The 19266-nt window shown below is 28.8% G+C and overlaps 1 protein-coding gene across 1 annotated transcript in view; it reads left to right on the forward strand.

Annotated features, from left to right (window-relative positions):
• LOC107441478 (Kinesin heavy chain 73) overlaps positions 1-19266 on the forward strand; it is a 129414-nt gene that overhangs the window by 69965 nt on the left and 40183 nt on the right. The window contains exons 9-20 of the mRNA XM_043045685.2: positions 1501-1612; positions 4544-4756; positions 6382-6483; positions 6576-6710; positions 7413-7549; positions 9434-9543; positions 11909-12049; positions 12128-12311; positions 14399-14561; positions 14640-14786; positions 16809-16955; positions 18593-18742. Of these exons, the coding sequence (XP_042901619.1) occupies positions 1501-1612; positions 4544-4756; positions 6382-6483; positions 6576-6710; positions 7413-7549; positions 9434-9543; positions 11909-12049; positions 12128-12311; positions 14399-14561; positions 14640-14786; positions 16809-16955; positions 18593-18742 (1741 nt within the window). The remainder of the gene's footprint in view (positions 1-1500; positions 1613-4543; positions 4757-6381; positions 6484-6575; positions 6711-7412; positions 7550-9433; positions 9544-11908; positions 12050-12127; positions 12312-14398; positions 14562-14639; positions 14787-16808; positions 16956-18592; positions 18743-19266) is intronic.

Below are 19266 nucleotides of genomic sequence, written 5' to 3' on the forward strand. Positions count from 1 at the left end.
AAGAAAAAGAGAAATAGAAAGTAAAATAAAAATACTCTTAACCTTTAAAACAAAATTTCAATGCTAAAAATATTTTTTGGAATAAAATATCCATAAAACAAGGTTAAAAGAAATATAGTCTATCAGAAACACATTTAAGATTGTCACACTATTATATAAGCAACCACAAAAACGAAACTTTTCAGGAGAAAAACCAATCTTAATTCTTGAATGAATTTTTTAAAGCTTAGCATCTCAGTTTTCATATTGCCCTTTTTTAAAGAAAAAGTGAGGAAAAAATAATTAAATCTTATAGAAATGCTCTAAAAATTGTCGCATCATTCTGAAGATGTCAATAAAAGCAAATTTTTTTTAAAACAAAAGAGAAGGCTAGATGGCTACATAGAAATAAAAAAAAAAATCTTTCTAAATTTTTAAAAGAAAAACTCAAGGTTGAGATTCACAATTTTACTTTTTTACATTACCACAGTTTTACTAAAAGAGGAAAGTTTATTAGAGTCTCTCTTTAAAAAGTCATGTTTGGTAATAAAAATGCTGATAAAAAGTAAAAAAATAATAAAATAAAAACATTGAAATTCACAGTTTTCTATGTTACCTGTTAACTATACCATACTTAAAAAAAGTGATAATAAAAAAAAGTATGTCGGAAACATTCTATTAAAATGACACACTGTGATAAAAACCGGAAAACAGCAAAAAGGAGAAGAAAAAAAACCTAACATTCTCAATTCTTAAAACAACAAGTGTTGAACAAAATTTTGAAATTGACTTGCCTGAATATAATTTAAAAAAAATATCTTTTATTGATGTGTGGACGCACACCAAAAAGTTCTTTATGCTTGACACAATGGTTTTAGGACAAATGAACTGCACTATTCATAGACATAAAAAAAACATTTAATATTATGATGTGTGGATGCACACCAAAAAGAACATTTAATATTATTGATGTGTGAACGCACACCAAAAAGTTCTTTATGCTTGACACAATGGTTTTAGGACAAATGAACTGCACTATTCATAGACATAAAAAAAAACATTTAATATTACACAAAATATGCATATAAGAATAGACAGAGTAGATTTTTATTTAAGGTTGTTACAGTTGTTATCTTTTACTATCATTAACTTCACAGACATGCATCACAACAAACATTTCTACTCAAAGCTATTTTGAGCATTAATGAAAACATTAATAATTATATCTGACACTTTATACAATATCAGTTAACATTTTGAAAGTTAGTTATCAGTTAACATTTCATATTATTCAGCAAAACAGCTGTGAGCAAAAAGTTTAGCTCAGTTAGAATCTTTAGAACTCAAAATTCATGCCCTGTGCTAAACATTTATCTGCACTCAAATAAGATATTGTGTGATACACCTTTGAAACTTCAATTCTATTCATTTTTCTGTAGTTAAATTATTTTCTTTATCAATTTAATATATGTCTTATTTATTTTAACATTAAAAAATTTAAAAGAATATTTTGTTTTGTAGATCTCTGACAACCCTAGGATTAGTCATATCAAAATTAGCTGACCAGTCTTGTGGGAAGACAAAAGACAAATTTGTTGCTTACAGAGACTCAGTTCTCACTTGGCTGCTCAAGGTATTTCTTTTTAATTGTATATAATATTATTTGTTAAAATTATTTCGACATAAGTTTCCCATAAGGTGAGAAAAACCTGAAATTGGCAGGGAAAAAAAGAAAAAGAAAATAATTTCAAAACTGACAGTGGTAAATGTCTCTTAACTATTAGGGACAGAAGTGTTTATAAAAAACAGAAAATATAGTGACGTAATAAATATAAGATGTAAAACTTCACTTTTCCACACAGTAACCAAATCCGATGAAACATTTGTCTTACCACTTAAGCTTCAAAAGGCCCTGTAGCAAACAATCGAAAGAAGCTCGAATCACTTCAGCATTGTCCCGTAAGTNTAATATATAACAATCTTTAACTGTGGTCCACAAAGTCATTTATTATGACCAGCCAACAATAGGGGGGAAAAAACATTCTAAAATCTTAAAACAAAAAGTGTTGAAAAAAATTCTGAAATTGTCTTGACTGAATATAATTAAAAAAAAAAAATAAGCAGCAGCACAGAAACTTTGGTTTAATATAAAGTAATCTCGTTTCAATTTTTGAAATTTCTTTTTACTATCTGCCTTCCAGAGAATAAATTTGAAAGCTGTACGTAAGCACATAAATTTTAGAACTTAACAAATATGTACAAATATATTTTGCGATTATTTTCTTTAAATTAAATCTATTCAAATTCCAAAAATAAAACTTGGCTGAAAAATACTTTTCCAATAAAAAGTATTTGGCTGATCATTTGGCGAACTGAATATTTGTCAAAAGGATTAATTACCGAATAGTGATGGAATATGTGTTACATCGCTAGTATCGAATAACAAATTTTGATTCTAGTACAGCAGAATTTGACTGGAGAATAAAAGAGTCTTGAGAGAGTGTGATTCTAGTGCTGCAATTGGCTGATAGTTTTTCTAATATTTTGATTATCTGATATTTTCTTATTTTAATGTCTTTCATTGATGTGTGGATGGGGGCTCACCAAAAAGTTATTTATTTTTGATGAGGCGATGGTTTTAGGATGAATAAACTACATTATTAGTAGACATAAAAAACATTTAATATTACACAAAATATGCATATAAGCATAGACAGAGTAGATGTTTATTTAATGTTGTTACAGTTTTTATCTTTTACTATCATTAACTTCACAGACATGCATCACAACAAACATTTCTACTCAAAGCTATTTTGAGCATTAATGAAAACATTAATAATTATATCTGACACTTTATACAATATCAGTTAACATTTTGAAAGTTAGTTATCAGTTAACATTTCATATTATTCAGCAAAACAGCTGTGAGCAAAAAGTTTAGCTCAGTTAGAATCTTTAGAACTCAAAATTCATGCCCTGTGCTAAACATTTATCTGCACTCAAATAAGATATTGTGTGATACACCTTTGAAACTTCAATTCTATTCATTTTTCTGTAGTTAAATTATTTTCTTTATCAATTTAATATATGTCTTATTTATTTTAACATTAAAAAATTTAAAAGAATATTTTGTTTTGTAGATCTCTGACAACCCTAGGATTAGTCATATCAAAATTAGCTGACCAGTCTTGTGGGAAGACAAAAGACAAATTTGTTGCTTACAGAGACTCAGTTCTCACTTGGCTGCTCAAGGTATTTCTTTTTAATTGTATATAATATTATTTGTTAAAATTATTTCGACATAAGTTTCCCATAAGGTGAGAAAAACCTGAAATTGGCAGGGAAAAAAAGAAAAAGAAAATAATTTCAAAACTGACAGTGGTAAATGTCTCTTAACTATTAGGGACAGAAGTGTTTATAAAAAACAGAAAATATAGTGACGTAATAAATATAAGATGTAAAACTTCACTTTTCCACACAGTAACCAAATCCGATGAAACATTTGTCTTACCACTTAAGCTTCAAAAGGCCCTGTAGCAAACAATCGAAAGAAGCTCGAATCACTTCAGCATTGTTCCCAAAGTGCGTTTCGGCAAGAATTTTCTTCAAAGCTTAAAAACAGGTGGATGACTCCAGGCATGAGAATTGTGTGGGGGATGGTCAAAGGGCTCCAAACCAAGAGTTGCCATATCGTTTTCTGTACCATCTGCGAATGTGGTTTTGCAATGTCATCCAACAACAGAAAGCCAAGCCACTTCATCTAGTTGACATTATTTAAATTCAACAAGATGTAAGCATACTGGGAATTGTCAGGAAAAACGAGATTCAAAAAAAGAGTCAGAGAAAACCATGGTTTTACCCCCAAAATCGGAAATGTCTTTTGTTACTTCTTTCTTTGCAGCTGGTGGGTCCGTGATGAAGCTTCACTCCACAAAGCCAAAGATTGGGTGTTCAAATCCAGTGTGGGACAAGTTGCCTGCAAATGATTTTTGTTGAAAAATACATTGTAAATCCCTCTCATTTTTTCATTAATGTTTACGCTGTTAATTATTCAATTTCTAGAATTTTCAGATTTTGGAATGCCCTATTCAAGAAAGTTCGACAATTGTGTATAAGCTCGTGTATCATTTAGTTCAGTTGAATATATCTCAAGTAGAGGTTAACACTCTTTATGTTTTTTCGCCTTTATTCCCGCACTTATCTAATTTAAGTGATAATATGTCGGAATAACAGATCACATCTATGAAATCAAGGTTAATTATTGAAGAAAGAAATTTCTTTTATGAATGCCTATATTAAGTAAACATACATTACAATTCATTAAAAACAATGTTTAAAATCACAAATGGTAAAATTTTAATAAATAATAACTATAAAATTTTCATCATTTGTGATTTTAGACGTCGTTTTTTTAAAATTAATTTTGATATTATCACAAAGAATTACTCTCATAATTTTAACATTATTCTCTAATATTTCAGGGAAATATTCTTTGAGAAAATCTGTGGGAAATGCTGTGTCATTAATTTTCAAGCGTTATATTTATTATCAATTTGTGTTTTAGGACAATCTCGGTGGCAACAGCCGAACAGTTATGGTTGCTACAATCAGCCCAGCAGCTGACAACTACGATGAGACTCTCTCCACTCTAAGGTATGCAGATCGAGCGAAGCGTATCGTCAATCACGCTGTGGTGAATGAAGATCCCAATGCCAGGATTATCAGAGATCTCAGGGAGGAAGTTGAAATGCTTAAGGAACAACTTAAAGGCACAACAGTAAGTTCTTTTCTTCACGCTACTGGAATAGCTTATTAACCTTTTCACAAATGAATGCTCTTAGTTAAAGGGCTGCAGGAGCCAGCAGTAGCTTTCGCTGGAGACTAAATACTTGACCATTGAATGTGGATCTTGTTGGCTGAATAACAAGTCATGATAATATAGTACACAATGCTACTGCTATTATTTAGTCCACGCCAAAACAGATTCAAATATTTTTGTATTATTTTTAACGTATATTGTTTATTTACCAATGATAGAGCTTTAAAATACCATGATTTGATAGTAATTAAGTATGTTTTTTTTTTTTTTTTGGATATTGAAAATTTTGCGAATTACAAGCAAATAACATAAATACTCTGCATTTAAAAAAAACTTATTTTTTTTAAAGAAATAAGATCAAACAGTTAATATTCAATCATTTCATCCGCATCAAAATCTTCTAAATTTGATTTTTTTTCATCAGTAGAAGTAATAAGAGTATTTTTTTCTTTTGCGTATGACTATTTTTCTATTAATTTTAATGTGTTCAATTCTTTTAAATCAGAAGACTGTTGAATATCTTAGCTACTGGTAGCTCACAATCGACTATTTGGTGATCAATGGTTTACATGTATGTCTTGCATTGGAGGTATATGTAAACTATAGGCCAAACCAATAGTTTTCTCTGGATGCTTATGTGCACTCTTAGCATCAAAGGGTTAAAATTTATTAGTTAAAAAAATTATTGAACCTATTGATACTAAGTATTTTATATTTTTCATAATGTCTGTAATTTCTTCCCATAAAAAAAAAAAAAAAAAAAAAAAAAAAAAAAAAAAAAAAAAAAAAAAAAAAAAAAAANAAACTTCTGATTTTTATTTTTAGTCTTAACTTTTATTTACTCAGAATGAGTAAATAAAAGTTGTAATGAGTAAATTTACTCAGAGATCATTGGAAGTTTTTTAAAGTAAATTTTTTTAAAGGTGCAGTATTGTGTAAAAACATGTTCTATGCATCAAATTTTAATTTTTAAAAAAATACTATTTGAACTAAAGTTTGTTTTCTGCATATAATGAATTTTATGAATGGAAATAATTATGTTAGATTTTCAGTTCTGTTATTTGACTCTTCTGATCTAATTTAAAATTGAAATTGTCTTTTAAATTTAAATTGTTTAAATTTTTAAATATAAATGTATTAGTTGCATACATGAATTCAATGAAATAAGTAATAAATAATTTTTTTTAATTCAATATTTTTAAGTTGGTATTAAAAAATTCAATCATTTTTGAATAACATAAGTAATTTTTTTCAATGAAAACCAACAATTTTTCATTAATTGTTTTCAAGTTATTTTAAAAATTCACTGATAGTCATGTATAAATTTTTTAAAATTCTTTTATTGTTTGAGACAAATATTTTTTGCTCTCACCACTTAAAATTTTTCAGCTCATCAATCATTTAATTGATAAAAGTAATTATTTTTCTTTTTTCAAAATAAATAAAATGATCTGATTTGAATAATTAGCAATTTGACTAGAAATTAATGAAAAATTCATAATTTGTTTTCCTTTGAATTATTAAGTTTAAGTATTGTAAATTTTACTTCATGACCTCACATGTATTACATGAATCATTTTTAGCAAGAAGACCTGCAGGATAGACTTAAAGAATCTGAGAAACTTATGCAAGAAATTTCTCAGACGTGGGAAGAAAAACTAAGGAAAACAGAGAAAATACATCAGGTACCCTGAAAAAGTTTTTATTTATTAAAAAAAACTCTCTTGTTTGGCTAGGTGTGCATCTAACTGGGTTTTTCTTTTCTCCCCATCTTCAGGAGAGACAGCAAGCGTTAGAAAAAATGGGCATTTCTGTTCAGGCTTCAGGAATTAAAGTGGAGCAAGACAAATACTACTTAGTTAATTTAAATGCTGATCCTTCCTTAAATGAACTACTTGTATATTACCTGAAAGTAAGTGTTTTATTTTTTAATGTAATCTTGAACAACTATTTAAAAATTTTTTTTGCTATGGATCCCTAAATAATCGAGCATCTTTCGGCCGAACTCCAGGATCATAAATAAAATTTACTCAGCTATGAATATACTAAACAAAGAAAGTCTACCAATTATTTTGATATTATTTAATGTGACGAATGAAGTTTTTTCATTCGTTGTTTTATCAGTAATTGTTTTACAATTATAGGTCTGGAGTGGCATCCAGTCTAGTTCTGAATTTGTTTTTTGATATATTCATGAGCTGAAAATGATTATAGTATGCTGAATTATAATTTTCAAAAAGACCTTTTATAAATGTTTCAGATTGGTTATCAGAGAAACATAATTCATTATTCTAGAATTCGGTTATTTTATTTTGAATCGAAAAGTTTGATGAAAAATACTGATACTTTAATAATTTATTGAATATATTGTTATTGAAAAAAGTATCGTTATTTAAAAAAAAAAAGTTTTTTTCTTATTTTTTTCCGGCATTCTATTTAAACAATTCTATAAAGATGGACAAAATATCAAATAAATTGTGTATTATTTGAATATAAATATAATTACAAGTTTTACAATAGTAAACTCTCTTAACTCTTTTGATCCTTTGCTGCGATCCTAGGGTTCTGTGGAGCACCATTTGTGAAAAATATTTATCTGTATTTTATTTTCCAGGATAAAACAGTTGTAGGTTATCCCGGTGCCTCCTCTGATTTAGACATACAGTTGAGTGGTCTTGGAATCATGCCTAAGCACTGTACAATTTTAATAGAACATTCAGAACTTGTATTGATACCTGTTGATGGAGCTAGGTAAAAATAATCTTTCCTTTTATTCTAAATATATAATGAATCAGGTATTACACACTGCACTAAAAATAATTTAACCCTTTGGACCGTACTTTTGCATCATTAAAATTTAAGTAGGAAAGACAGTTTATGTTAATGCTTACATATTAAAATGAGTATACTAATAAGTTTAAAATTTTCCACATTTCCCGTTTTCCCGGAAATCTGGGATAATATGTCCCAATCGTCTTGAATATTGCTAAAATACCTATATATTGCATGATAACAAATAATGAAAATATTATAAATGCATCAAATTATCTATTCTTATCAAAAATCGTCTTACCAGAAGTTAAAGAAACCAGAAGTTGCCGTCATAAAGTAATCAAAACAAAAGCTAGCATTTGTTCTTATAATATTTTTATCACTAATGGGATATATTATCTCACTGGTAAGTACGATTGGGATATTTTGTCCCAATGGTAACTATGATTGGGACGATATATCCCACAAAACAAAATGTGTCAAAATTTCTAAATCTGATACTAAATAGGTAAAATTATCACTTAATAAGAACAAACATAAGTATTTTACACAAAATCTGGCAAAATTGTTGTTGTACTTGGCTTAAAATTAAAAACATACATAAATTAAAACTAGGTAGACTGGCATGCTCGCAAACAGAAGTCCACCACTTTGAATATGAGAGTGTTGCCAAGTTCCTTTAGTCATATTTTTATTCCCTAATGCCTAAAAAACCCTGAAAATATGAAAAAACATGCGAAATTGGGTTCTGTTTATCCATTAGGGAATAAAGTTTAATCTTTGGGATGTATATATCCCATTTGTGTCGGAAGTGTTAATGTCTCTATAAATGGGTTTAAATTGTTTTGGAAGATGGGACACTCATTAAATTACAACAAATCAAGTAAAAACGCATTCAAACTCATTTATTATGATTTAATGACTTTTCAAGTGAAATAGTCTCGTTAGGATTGAATTGCCCTACCAAACTATAACAATTTGAAAGTAAATTAAAAAAGATTGCTTTTTCAGACTTTCCAACGAAAACATATTCACAGATTCAAAGAAACCTGACCTCAACTTCTAATAAAATGCTGAAGGATTTTTAGTGTTGTTGACTCCTAAATTCAAATAACACTTAAATTGTGCATAAATTTTGTATTAAAAAACATTCATTGATGATCATATTACCGTTTTACTTTTAAAAAAAAAGAGAAAGTTAATCAAAAAGCATCATTTCTCTATTATTGTTCCATCGATTAAATCAACCTCTTCACCTCAGTTAAAGACTTAAAAAATAGTTCACAGACGGGATTAAATATGGTGCACATTCTGGTTTTCCGACACTTGGTGTAATAAATAAGTTTTTATTAATAATTTAATTAATAAACTTTAATTATTAAGCATTAATTAATGTTAGTAAACTTTAATAATTAAACTTTAGTTTGTTGTTAAGAACTTTTTTTGTCGTGATACAACTTGGATGACTATTTCATTAAACCTGGCAAAAAATAAATAAAATGGAAATTTTATTATCTTCAAAAGTGCTTTTAATTTCTGTTCAAAATTGTATGGTAGATAACCAATGAAGAGTAACAATGCGAATTTCTTCATTTGTCTTGTTATGAATTATACGACTCAAAAATCTGACTTTCAGTTCATAGAAAATATGATTTTGTGTCTGATTTAGCTTAAATAATTCTCTGCATTAATTAATAAGCTTATTTAAAGTCAACCTTTTAAAACAATTAAATTGCTTCATAGTATGGAGAAATCTATAATTTGATCAAAAATTAATCACTTAATTTTTTTCTCAGTAATATCAACGTTTTAAGTAGTAATTCACACACACACTTATATGTATATATGTGTATTTATTTTTAGAACTTGTGTGAATGGCTCTGTAGTAAGTAGTAGAATTCAGCTTCAACATGGTGATAGAATATTATGGGGTAACAACCATTTCTTCAGAGTAAATTGCCCTAAAGCAAACAGTAAGTTTTTTTTCTCATTACTCACTATATGTTATTTTCCTTATTTTATAATGATACAGCTGTATTATTTTCCTTACTTTTTATAATTATACTTTTATTATACATTTTATCTTGTAATTACACTATATGTAACATGGTGCATAGCATTTTTGAAAAGTGCTTAAAGGTGCTTATTTTCGATTTTCGTTATTTAAAAGCCCTTAAAAATGCTTTTTTCATTGGGTGTTTTTAAAAAGTGCTCAATTTTCTCTTTTCAAAAATGAGATTTTTTCTCTTTACCATGTCGATTTTCGCCACGGATTATGCAAAACAGTGCTTTTTACATTGTTCTATTCAACCTTTCCACAATTCATTTAACCACAATCCATTTTGACGTACCATCGATCCATAGCGTATAAAAGAGCCAATCATTTTACATGTTTGATGAAATACTTGCGAGTCCGTATGTACATCTACTGAGCTGGGTTCGGTGTGATTATTGCCTTCTTGTGTGCAACTCTGCTGCATTTTGCAAGATATTCTCAATTTCAGACTTCATTTTTCACCCTCTGATATCGAACGGAAAAATCTCTTGATCATTTTATAACGGCTAATATAATCACGAAAGGAGTTCTTTGTCCGAAACTTGTAATTTTCTCATGATCACGTAAAGTCTTTGAAAATTATTTTGTTAATGTATATAGTGCTTAAAAATATTTTTTGCGTGTTTAAAAAGTGCTTATTTTTTATTGAAAGATTTGGCTACTCACCATGTGTAAATTATACTTTTATTGTGAATCTTACCAAGAGAACAGTTTTCTAAAATTTAAATGTATTTTTGAATTCTGCAGGACTATACTGGCTCATTATTTTACATGAATGATCTTGAGGCATTCTTTCAAAGTATTCAAAAAAGAAAAACGTTTATTTTATTAAAAATAAATAAATAAACTTGTAATTTAATGGTCCTTAAGTTAAATTGCATTGCAATACAGAGTGTGCTTATTACAGATTGATGAATACAGCAATTTGTTTTATACAAAAAATTTTATGTTTAAAATTTGCTATAGTGTGAACTTACGCAATCATGAATTTTAAATAGATGCAGAGGAGATGTTGTTTGATGTATCTTTTGAACTTTCAATTTAACCTTCTTAGAAATGAAACTTCCAATTACTTTTGTTTTAATCATATTTTTAAATTTATTGTAGAAATGGTTGATTTGTTCTTTTATCTGAAATTATAATTTTATGGTAACTTCTTCTTCAAAAAAAAACTTTTTATTTAAATTTTTTTAATAATGCAGTCGAACCTCATTAACACGAAATCGCTCAATGTGAAATATCACGAAAACACATGCTTGGTCCTGTGAGTTAGCAATAAATTATTGTTTTATTTTGCATGTTTAAACATGAAATTTTGAAGCTGATTATCGCTTAACGTGAAAGAAAACTGGACACAGCACATAGATAATAAGCGTGTGATTAAAATCCCAATCATGCATTTTGAGGAATGGGTATTTATATTTTCTTCCTTTGTTAGAAGTAACAGATGAGCAAATAAATATAGTAATAAAAATAAAATAGTTAAATGAAGTAGATAAAAATATTTAAGCTTATTTTAATTTGTTCGGTTAGTAATAGTATTGTTTGCATACATTAATGCAGTACATAACATGAATTAATAATACATAATACGTAGCTGCCAACTTTACTGGATTTTCCAGTAGACTACTGGATTTTACCAGTTTCTCCTGGTTTACTGGTTTAATTAAAATTCTCCTGATTTTTGTACATTTTAGAAAATTCCCTAAAATTGTGTAAGTTTCCAAAAAAATTCCTATTGAAATAGAATTTTTTTTTTTTACAGATTATTGTTTGCTTGCTTGAGTATTTAAATAAGTATTACTAATACACAATGAAGCGAACCTCATTTATAGAAATCAGTTCAAATTTTTTTTTTGTTCTGAAATGTTCAGTTTATTTTTATTCAGAACTCTTTTTTTCAAAATTAATTTAGAAAAAAAATCTTTTATTTATCTTTTATGAATTAAATGCCTATTAATATTCGAAATTATGAGTAAACATAATACATAACATTTCAAGTATGTTTAATGTCAATCGTAGCAGGAAAATATTGCAATTTTTCTATTTTGATGACTATAAAAGTCCATATGTGTAAAATATTTAGTATATTATGCAACAATTATCATGATTATTTCTCAAAATAATAGTTTAGTTAGTAATAAATAGTTTTCATGATGTATTGGATGAAACAAAATTCAGTTAACATGAAGTAATTATGATAGTTCCGTCAATTTGGCATTAGCAAAGTTCGACTCAGATTATTTAGATGGTATTTTTAAACTAGTTTGTTAATCCTTTAGACTGCAACAGCCCAGAAATTCCCGAAAGGCCACTCGATTACGACTTTGCGAGAGAGGAACTTATGATGAATGAGCTTAGTAATGATCCAATCCAGTCAGCAATGGCTGCTCTTGAAAAACAGCACGAAGAGGACAAGCAAAGTGAGCAACACTCTTTATTTTGACTGCAATAAATTTTTAGTTTCTTTACATTATAATGACATTCATTTCTATTTTTAGTTGCATTAGATAAACAGAGACAAATGTATGAGAGACAGCTTCAAATACTAAGGAATCAAATGTCTCCCGGTACACCTTACAGCCCATACCCAACCTTTGATTTGCTCGGTTTAGGAAAATACACCCCGGCTGGTACTCCCACAAGTAATGTGCAATCTAGGATGGAGCGTTGGGCACAGGATAGGTACTTAATAATTCATCAATTCCTGATAATACATCATCTTAAGTTAATTTACATATAACCCTGCTAAATTTATTTTTTATTAAGTTTAATTCTGCAATAGTGAACTGCCTGCTGATCCCAACAATAAGTACACAACAAAAATGGCAGTTCACTATATTCAATTTTTTTGGAGAATTATTTTCTAACATATGACAATAGTACATAATTTGTTTATGAATTATAACTGATTAAAGGCAGAATAAATTGTTACTGAAATGGAATTCAAAGTTAGTAGAAGAAAGCTGCTTCCAATAAATGCAGGGGTGCTTCGGAAAAAAAATCCGGACTTCCGGATTTTTCGCTAACCACGATTCGGAAGTTTCCAGTAATCCAAGCTCCAGAAATTTCAAGAAATCAGCTATCACATTTATGCATAAAAATTTTTGTATATTGTATTTAAAAATATTAGAACTAGAATTTATACTTGGCATCTCTTTCATTTGTAAATATTTTTTCTGGTAGAATAATAAATGTGATTAGAGATAAAAGTAAATTTATACGCAATTATACACTTAAATTATGCGGCATATAATTTATTTAGAATTTCATGTTTTGAAAATATCAATGATTTAATTTTATAAGGACATTATTTTTTTGAAATGCGTCATTAATTTTTTTATTTAAAAAATTTTCAGGATTTTTGAGTTGGGCTCACAATCATCCTTGTAAATGCAATTACAGCTTTTCCTCAACATAAATCAAATATTAATAAGCAAAACTGATCAATATTTGCACTTGATTGTAGAAATAAGTACTTATCGATGGACTACAATTCGATTTTAAGTTGAGTTTACCAATTTTTGTATTGACTATTCGTAAGGAATCCAGTATTTGATAGTCCTCATTTTCTCAAAGAAAAAAAAAATTCAGAACCTATAATATCGCTTTCGCTTCTGAGAGAAAAAAAATTGCCGAAATTTTTGTTCTTCGATATGGGAAGGAATAAGAAGGGGATTGTGCTGCAGAGATGCCAACTGCTCCAGACACGCCAAAATAATTATAAAAAAAACGGTAAATAACTGCAAAGTAAATTTTTCAAATATTTGACTATTTTTGCTTACTTTTTAAAAGGTACAGCATGACATAAGTACTATAAAGTGGTGAATTATATAAGCCTACGAATTATTTAGAAATAGTGGTGGATAAAAAGCTGCTAAATTGAATTTATTAAACCAAGAATCACAATTGATAAACTACCACTTTAAAATATATATTTGCAAGTTGGCATCGCTGGTGCTGTTTAACAACTTGTTCATTCTAGTTTAAAAGCAAGTAATATGTTCTAGAGTAATTTTTGACACAAATGTAACATAACAGAAATGCCAACATTTGCAATTGCAGCTCCTGCAAATTTAAAGTTGCAGTAATGCAAAATAAAGCTGAGGAAGAAAAAAAAGAGATTAAAATATCCATAAACAAACTACTAATTTACTAAGAATCCATTAAAAATGAGGCTCAGTTAAAAACAATTCTTTGACAAAAGTAAAATATCTCTAGTAAATAAAAAGTAATTTTTGCTGTAATTTTCCCAAAGATTAAAAATAACTACCCTTTAAAAGATGATGTTCGAAACTTTTCACACCAGATTCAAGTAGTTCAAGTTTTCAATGTTTTAAGTAAACAAAATGTCTCATTTTTTGTTGATGTTTCTCTGTTGTTAGAAATAACCACACTTTGCTTCTACTAGCTACTATACATATCTGGTTCTGATGAAAAACATATACTAAATTATGTTTTGGCATAAAATGCTAACTAATTGGCATAGAATAATAAATAATTTCACTTTTACATACGTCCTATTATATTTTTGTATATCATTTTTATATGTGTACAATAGAAAGGAGCAATCACTATCTTAAAAAGCTGTACTAGATTATTTTTTGGTATAAAATAACTATTTTAGAATAATAAATAATTTCACTTTTTTTAAAGTGTTGTATTCTATTTCTGTTAGTTTTTTTTTATAACATTTTGTTTTATTGTTGAAATAGTTTTGTTTGACAATACAACTATTTTTTAGCATATATCATTCTAATTTGTTTATTTAGAGATGAATTATTCAAGAAAAGCTTGGCTAAACTTAGAGAAGACATAGTTAGAGCAAATGGCCTCGTTAGAGAAGCGAACTTTCTGGCTGAAGAGATGGGCAAGGAAACGGAGTTTAAAGTCACACTTCAGATCCCTGCTGCAAATCTCAGTCCCAATCGAAAGGTATTATTCCATTTTAATATTGTTCAATCTAAATCAGTTGGTATTAACAATTTGAATAATGTTGTGTGTATTTTACAGAAAGGAGCATTTGTTAGTGAGCCTGCTGTATTAGTGAAGCGTCGTAATAAAAACGGCCAAGTTTGGTCAATGGAAAAGTTAGAGAATAAGCTTATTGACATGAGGGAAATGTATCAAGAGAGGAAAGAGAAAGGCTTGAACATGAAAGTAATTCATTTCTTTAAAATAGTAACTCAAAGAATTTTCTCTTAATTTAAAATACTCAGATATTAAAGCAAATCACAATTTATTTATAAATAAACGTTAACAATTTTTGAAAACAGATGGGACACTGCATTGTGTGTAAATTGTGACTGGTGCACATTAAATTTTTTGGGTCACAAAGTCCTCCATGTTTCCATAACAAATCAATATTTCTGGGGGTACTGAATTGGAGATTGATCATTCTCTGGTTCAGGTTAAAATTCCGATCTGCAGACACTACATTGAAATATCGCACCTAAAAACTTTCTGTTTTACGTAAAAAGTATGAAAAATATGCAAAATTTTAAAACCCTTTGCTAAGTTCTATGATTATATTAAAGTTTTAAATAAAATTTCAATAAATGATTGCAATAATGAAGTCAAGTCCCAATGACTGATTTTTCTTTCCTTTTTTTCTTTTCAAAGCAAACATAGATCAAAAAAGTGAGAAGCATTGGTTGTGCGCAAGCTTTTCAAGATATACAAAGATCGTCAACAAATAGTCTCACTGTAGTTTGCAATATCAATAAAATTTTATTAAATTTTCTGAATTGCTTTTTTTTTCTTGACAAAATTAGCAAGGATTATAATACTACATGCATCAGTTTCCAAAAATTTGCACAACCAACTTGTAAAAGCAATTGGATGGTAATCAGTAGGATGTTTGCAGTCTTTACCAGGTTTGTGAATTAACGTTATTCGTGATTTTTGCCACATCGATGAGAATTGCATAGTTGACCAAATTTTATTCGAAAATCTTAAAATAGTTTCTAGATGGGATGCTGGGAGGTGTTTAAACATACTATTGAGAGTTTTATCTGGACCTGAATATGTAGTATTAATTGCAGATTTTAATTCAGTTTTAGTTAGGGAGGAATTAGTCATCATGTGGAAATGTACTGGAATAGGTCTAAGCATATATATACATATTTTTCAATTTGAGATATGTAATTTTGAAGATTCTGAGTATAATTTTCTTTGCTGGAAGCATCGGAAAATGTTTTCGTTTCAAGTATTTTCTATTACTTAAAGTTTTACGGAGATGTCATTAAAAATTAAAAAGACAGGGAGCTTTTTCAAAAGCAGGGGTACCTTCAGTTTTGAAGGACACTAATCTTGCTAAATAAACCTGGATATATAAGTGCCTTTTAAAATAGAATTAAAAGTACTCAGCTAAATATACGAAATAACAGTATTTTATATTGACATAGCTTAGAAATAATTTCCACTTGTTATTATAATCTGTAGTTCCTGTATTCTTTTATTACTATTTCTCTTAAAATAAAATAAATTTTTTTTTTCTAAATAAAAAGGGAGACAAAATTTTTACAAAAAGAGCTGGGAGGGTGCATTTGACTCTGTGAAGGAGCAGCCCAGGGTTGCTCACCTTTCTGAAAATGCTTAGAGAGAACACTGCATTTGTTGAGTTGAATGTATATAATTGTATCTAATATTAAGGCACATATGTGCAAACAAAGTAGACATGTACAATTTATGTGCAGCTTGTATGTGCAATATATATGTATCCTATGTGTGTATATACAATGTATGAGTGTGTACAATGTATGTCCCATGCCTATATGTAAGATATATGTATGTCCCACGCATGTACAATTTATTTATTCTAAAGCATGTATGTGTATGTACAATATATGTGTGTACATATGTGCAATATAAGCATGTCCACTGTATGCATGTACATCTATACAATACATACATGTATTTTACGTAGGTAGATACATTTGACATGGAAATGCTGTACATATATACATTCAAAATTTATATATTTTACAAATGTATGTACATGTATTGGACCTACATGTTTTGTACATGTGTACATGTTCATCCAATGTAGTATGTATATGCAATGAATGTATATCTAATGTATGTAAGTAATGTACATACATACATTGTATGTACTTACACTGTATGTTTGATGATAAAAAAGAGATATTGCAGAATTAATGTCTTCTCCCTTTTCTTCAGGAAGGGTTGCCGCCAAAGGCTATGGATCCATTTTACGAAAGTCAAGAAAATCATAATCTCATTGGTGTGGCCAATGTGTTTTTAGATTTCCTTTTTCATGATGTAAAATTGGATTATCAGGTTCCTATTATTAGCCAACAAGGAGAGGTATCTATATATTTTTTTCCCTCTCTCACTCTCTCTAAAAATGCAATGTGCAGTGCCAAAAATTGAAAAAAAAAAAAATGGAACACCCTGAATAACTTTTGATGCACTGATTGGATTCTTCTATTCTAAGACTAGATATGGAAAATGGCCTAAGTCTGAAAAGGAAAATTTTTTTCAGGAGAGCCCAAAAGGGAAAAAAACTCGCATCTGGTACTTAGGGCATTTTCCATTTCACACCTTTAGGCTCATAGCCAACAATACCAAACATAATAACCTAACTTCCTTGTGTTTAGTTTTGAAAACCCTTCTTAATTTTGTTATTTTTTATCATAAAAATTTACCTATTTATTTATTTTAATCAATTTTCCACATACTCGAAAATATTTTATTGATGTTAAGATTTTAGATGTGGAGAACGAATAAAGCAACAAAATTTAAGCAAAGTTATTTTTCATTAAAAAAATTTTTTTTGCAACTAAATACAATATAACAAACAGCACCATCCTCTTTTTATTTTGTCTGGTGCAGTTGTCTGCCTAAATCAAAGCCAGTAGAGTACTTGAAGACTTGTTAATGAGTACTTTAAACATTTGTCTGCACCCGTGGCAGCGACTATAGTAGCAAGGTATAACTATTTCAAGTAGGGCAAGTTTTGGATCTGTTCAGAGAGAGAAAAGGAATCTTTTAGTTCGGTCTGTTGTGTTAGTCCTAGAGTGAAGAGAAGCTACTCTCTCAGAAATGCAATATTCTTATTTCAGCATTTTGTATAGCAGCAGACGGCCTCAGACTTTGTGGCGAGGGGAATTTTTACCGTAGACAAACTGTAATTCTGTCACTAAAGCATAAAGAAAAGAAAAACAATGAAAATGTCCGCCTGAAACGCTAAAATCATAGTTGACGTGAACTAGATGCCTAGTGTCTTTTTACTGAGAGCTGATTGCACTGAATGGTCTCCACTTCACTGTGCATGACGCATTGTAAAAGTGCCATTCTCTCTCAATGTTTAGTTTGGTTTTTGAAGATTTTTCCTTTAAAATAAAAATGTTTTTTTTATTTGGTAGTTAGGTCATTTTGCATTTCTAGTTCTCAAATCTTAATGATTCGAAAGCTTAACACTAAATATGGAAATTATTTAAAGCAGGGATTATTTCAAGTTAGGAAATAAAATTTTAGAAAAGTTGTATAGTTAAAATTCCGACAAATTTCGTTTTAATTTGTATTTTGCCACGTAAAGGTCATTACTTAAAATTTATTTAAAAATTTGTATACATTACAACAAATTTTTTTTCCTTCTACAACTTAATTGCTTTAAATTTTTTTCCGCTATGCTTAAAAAGTTCATTCTCGAGATGTGATGAAGTATGCAAAAGGTAAATTTAATGTTAATGAGTCCCGAATTTTGACAGATTTTCTGGCCAATTCTGAACCTTATTTCCCAAATAGCGACTAACCCCCATGCTTTGATGGTTAGGAATCTCAATCCGTCATAAAAAGAGTATGTTTATTTAACATTTAAAAGTACATTTTTGAGTCTGGTTTCATAACTTGAAATATCTTTTACACTCTCATTATAGTTTATTATTATTGTTATTATTTTATTTAAAACAAAAAAGTTTATTTATTTTTTAATTCTTCAGGTTGCTGGTAGACTTCATGTTGAAATTTGTCGGATAGAAGGTAGTTTTGCTGATAATTTAGAAAACAGTGAAACGGAGAGTGAAAGGAGCAGTTCAGAAATAAAAGATGATTCCAGTGATAACAGCACTGGTCGTCAAATCACTATACAAGTAATACAGGCTAATATATTTGTGTACAGGCTTTGTCTGAAAAGTAATGTCAGTGACTTTATTCCGAAGATAATATTCGTTACAGTGCCTTTGGACTGGTTAGAATTAGTACTGGAGGGAGTGCTGTTCTACCTTCCTCTGAACTTAATTTGTTGCCGATTTAAGCACCCTAAAGTCACTCAGAGATTTTCTTGTTTGTGCACTTAAAAACTCCCTTGTCAGGGGTCTGTCTAAGTTATTTTTTAGAGGTGCATAATTTGTGAAAATTTAAAATTGTATTAAAAAATCAACACAAAAATATGGAGAAGTAAGAAAAAATTTTCAAAAATTCGCACTACAAATAAGAATTATTTATGACTGGTAAATTTCTATATATTTTTCCCCATATATTCAAAAATAATTTTGCTATTGTAAAATCTTGGACTTAAAATTGTACCCAAATTTAAAAATCCATAAAAAATCATTATCCATAGTTCAATTTCAACTTGAATTTAATAAAAACATGCATTTAACAGTACTAGCGC

This window comes from Parasteatoda tepidariorum, chromosome 3, assembly GCF_043381705.1.
Source record: "Parasteatoda tepidariorum isolate YZ-2023 chromosome 3, CAS_Ptep_4.0, whole genome shotgun sequence".
Lineage (NCBI taxonomy): Eukaryota > Metazoa > Arthropoda > Arachnida > Araneae > Theridiidae > Parasteatoda > Parasteatoda tepidariorum.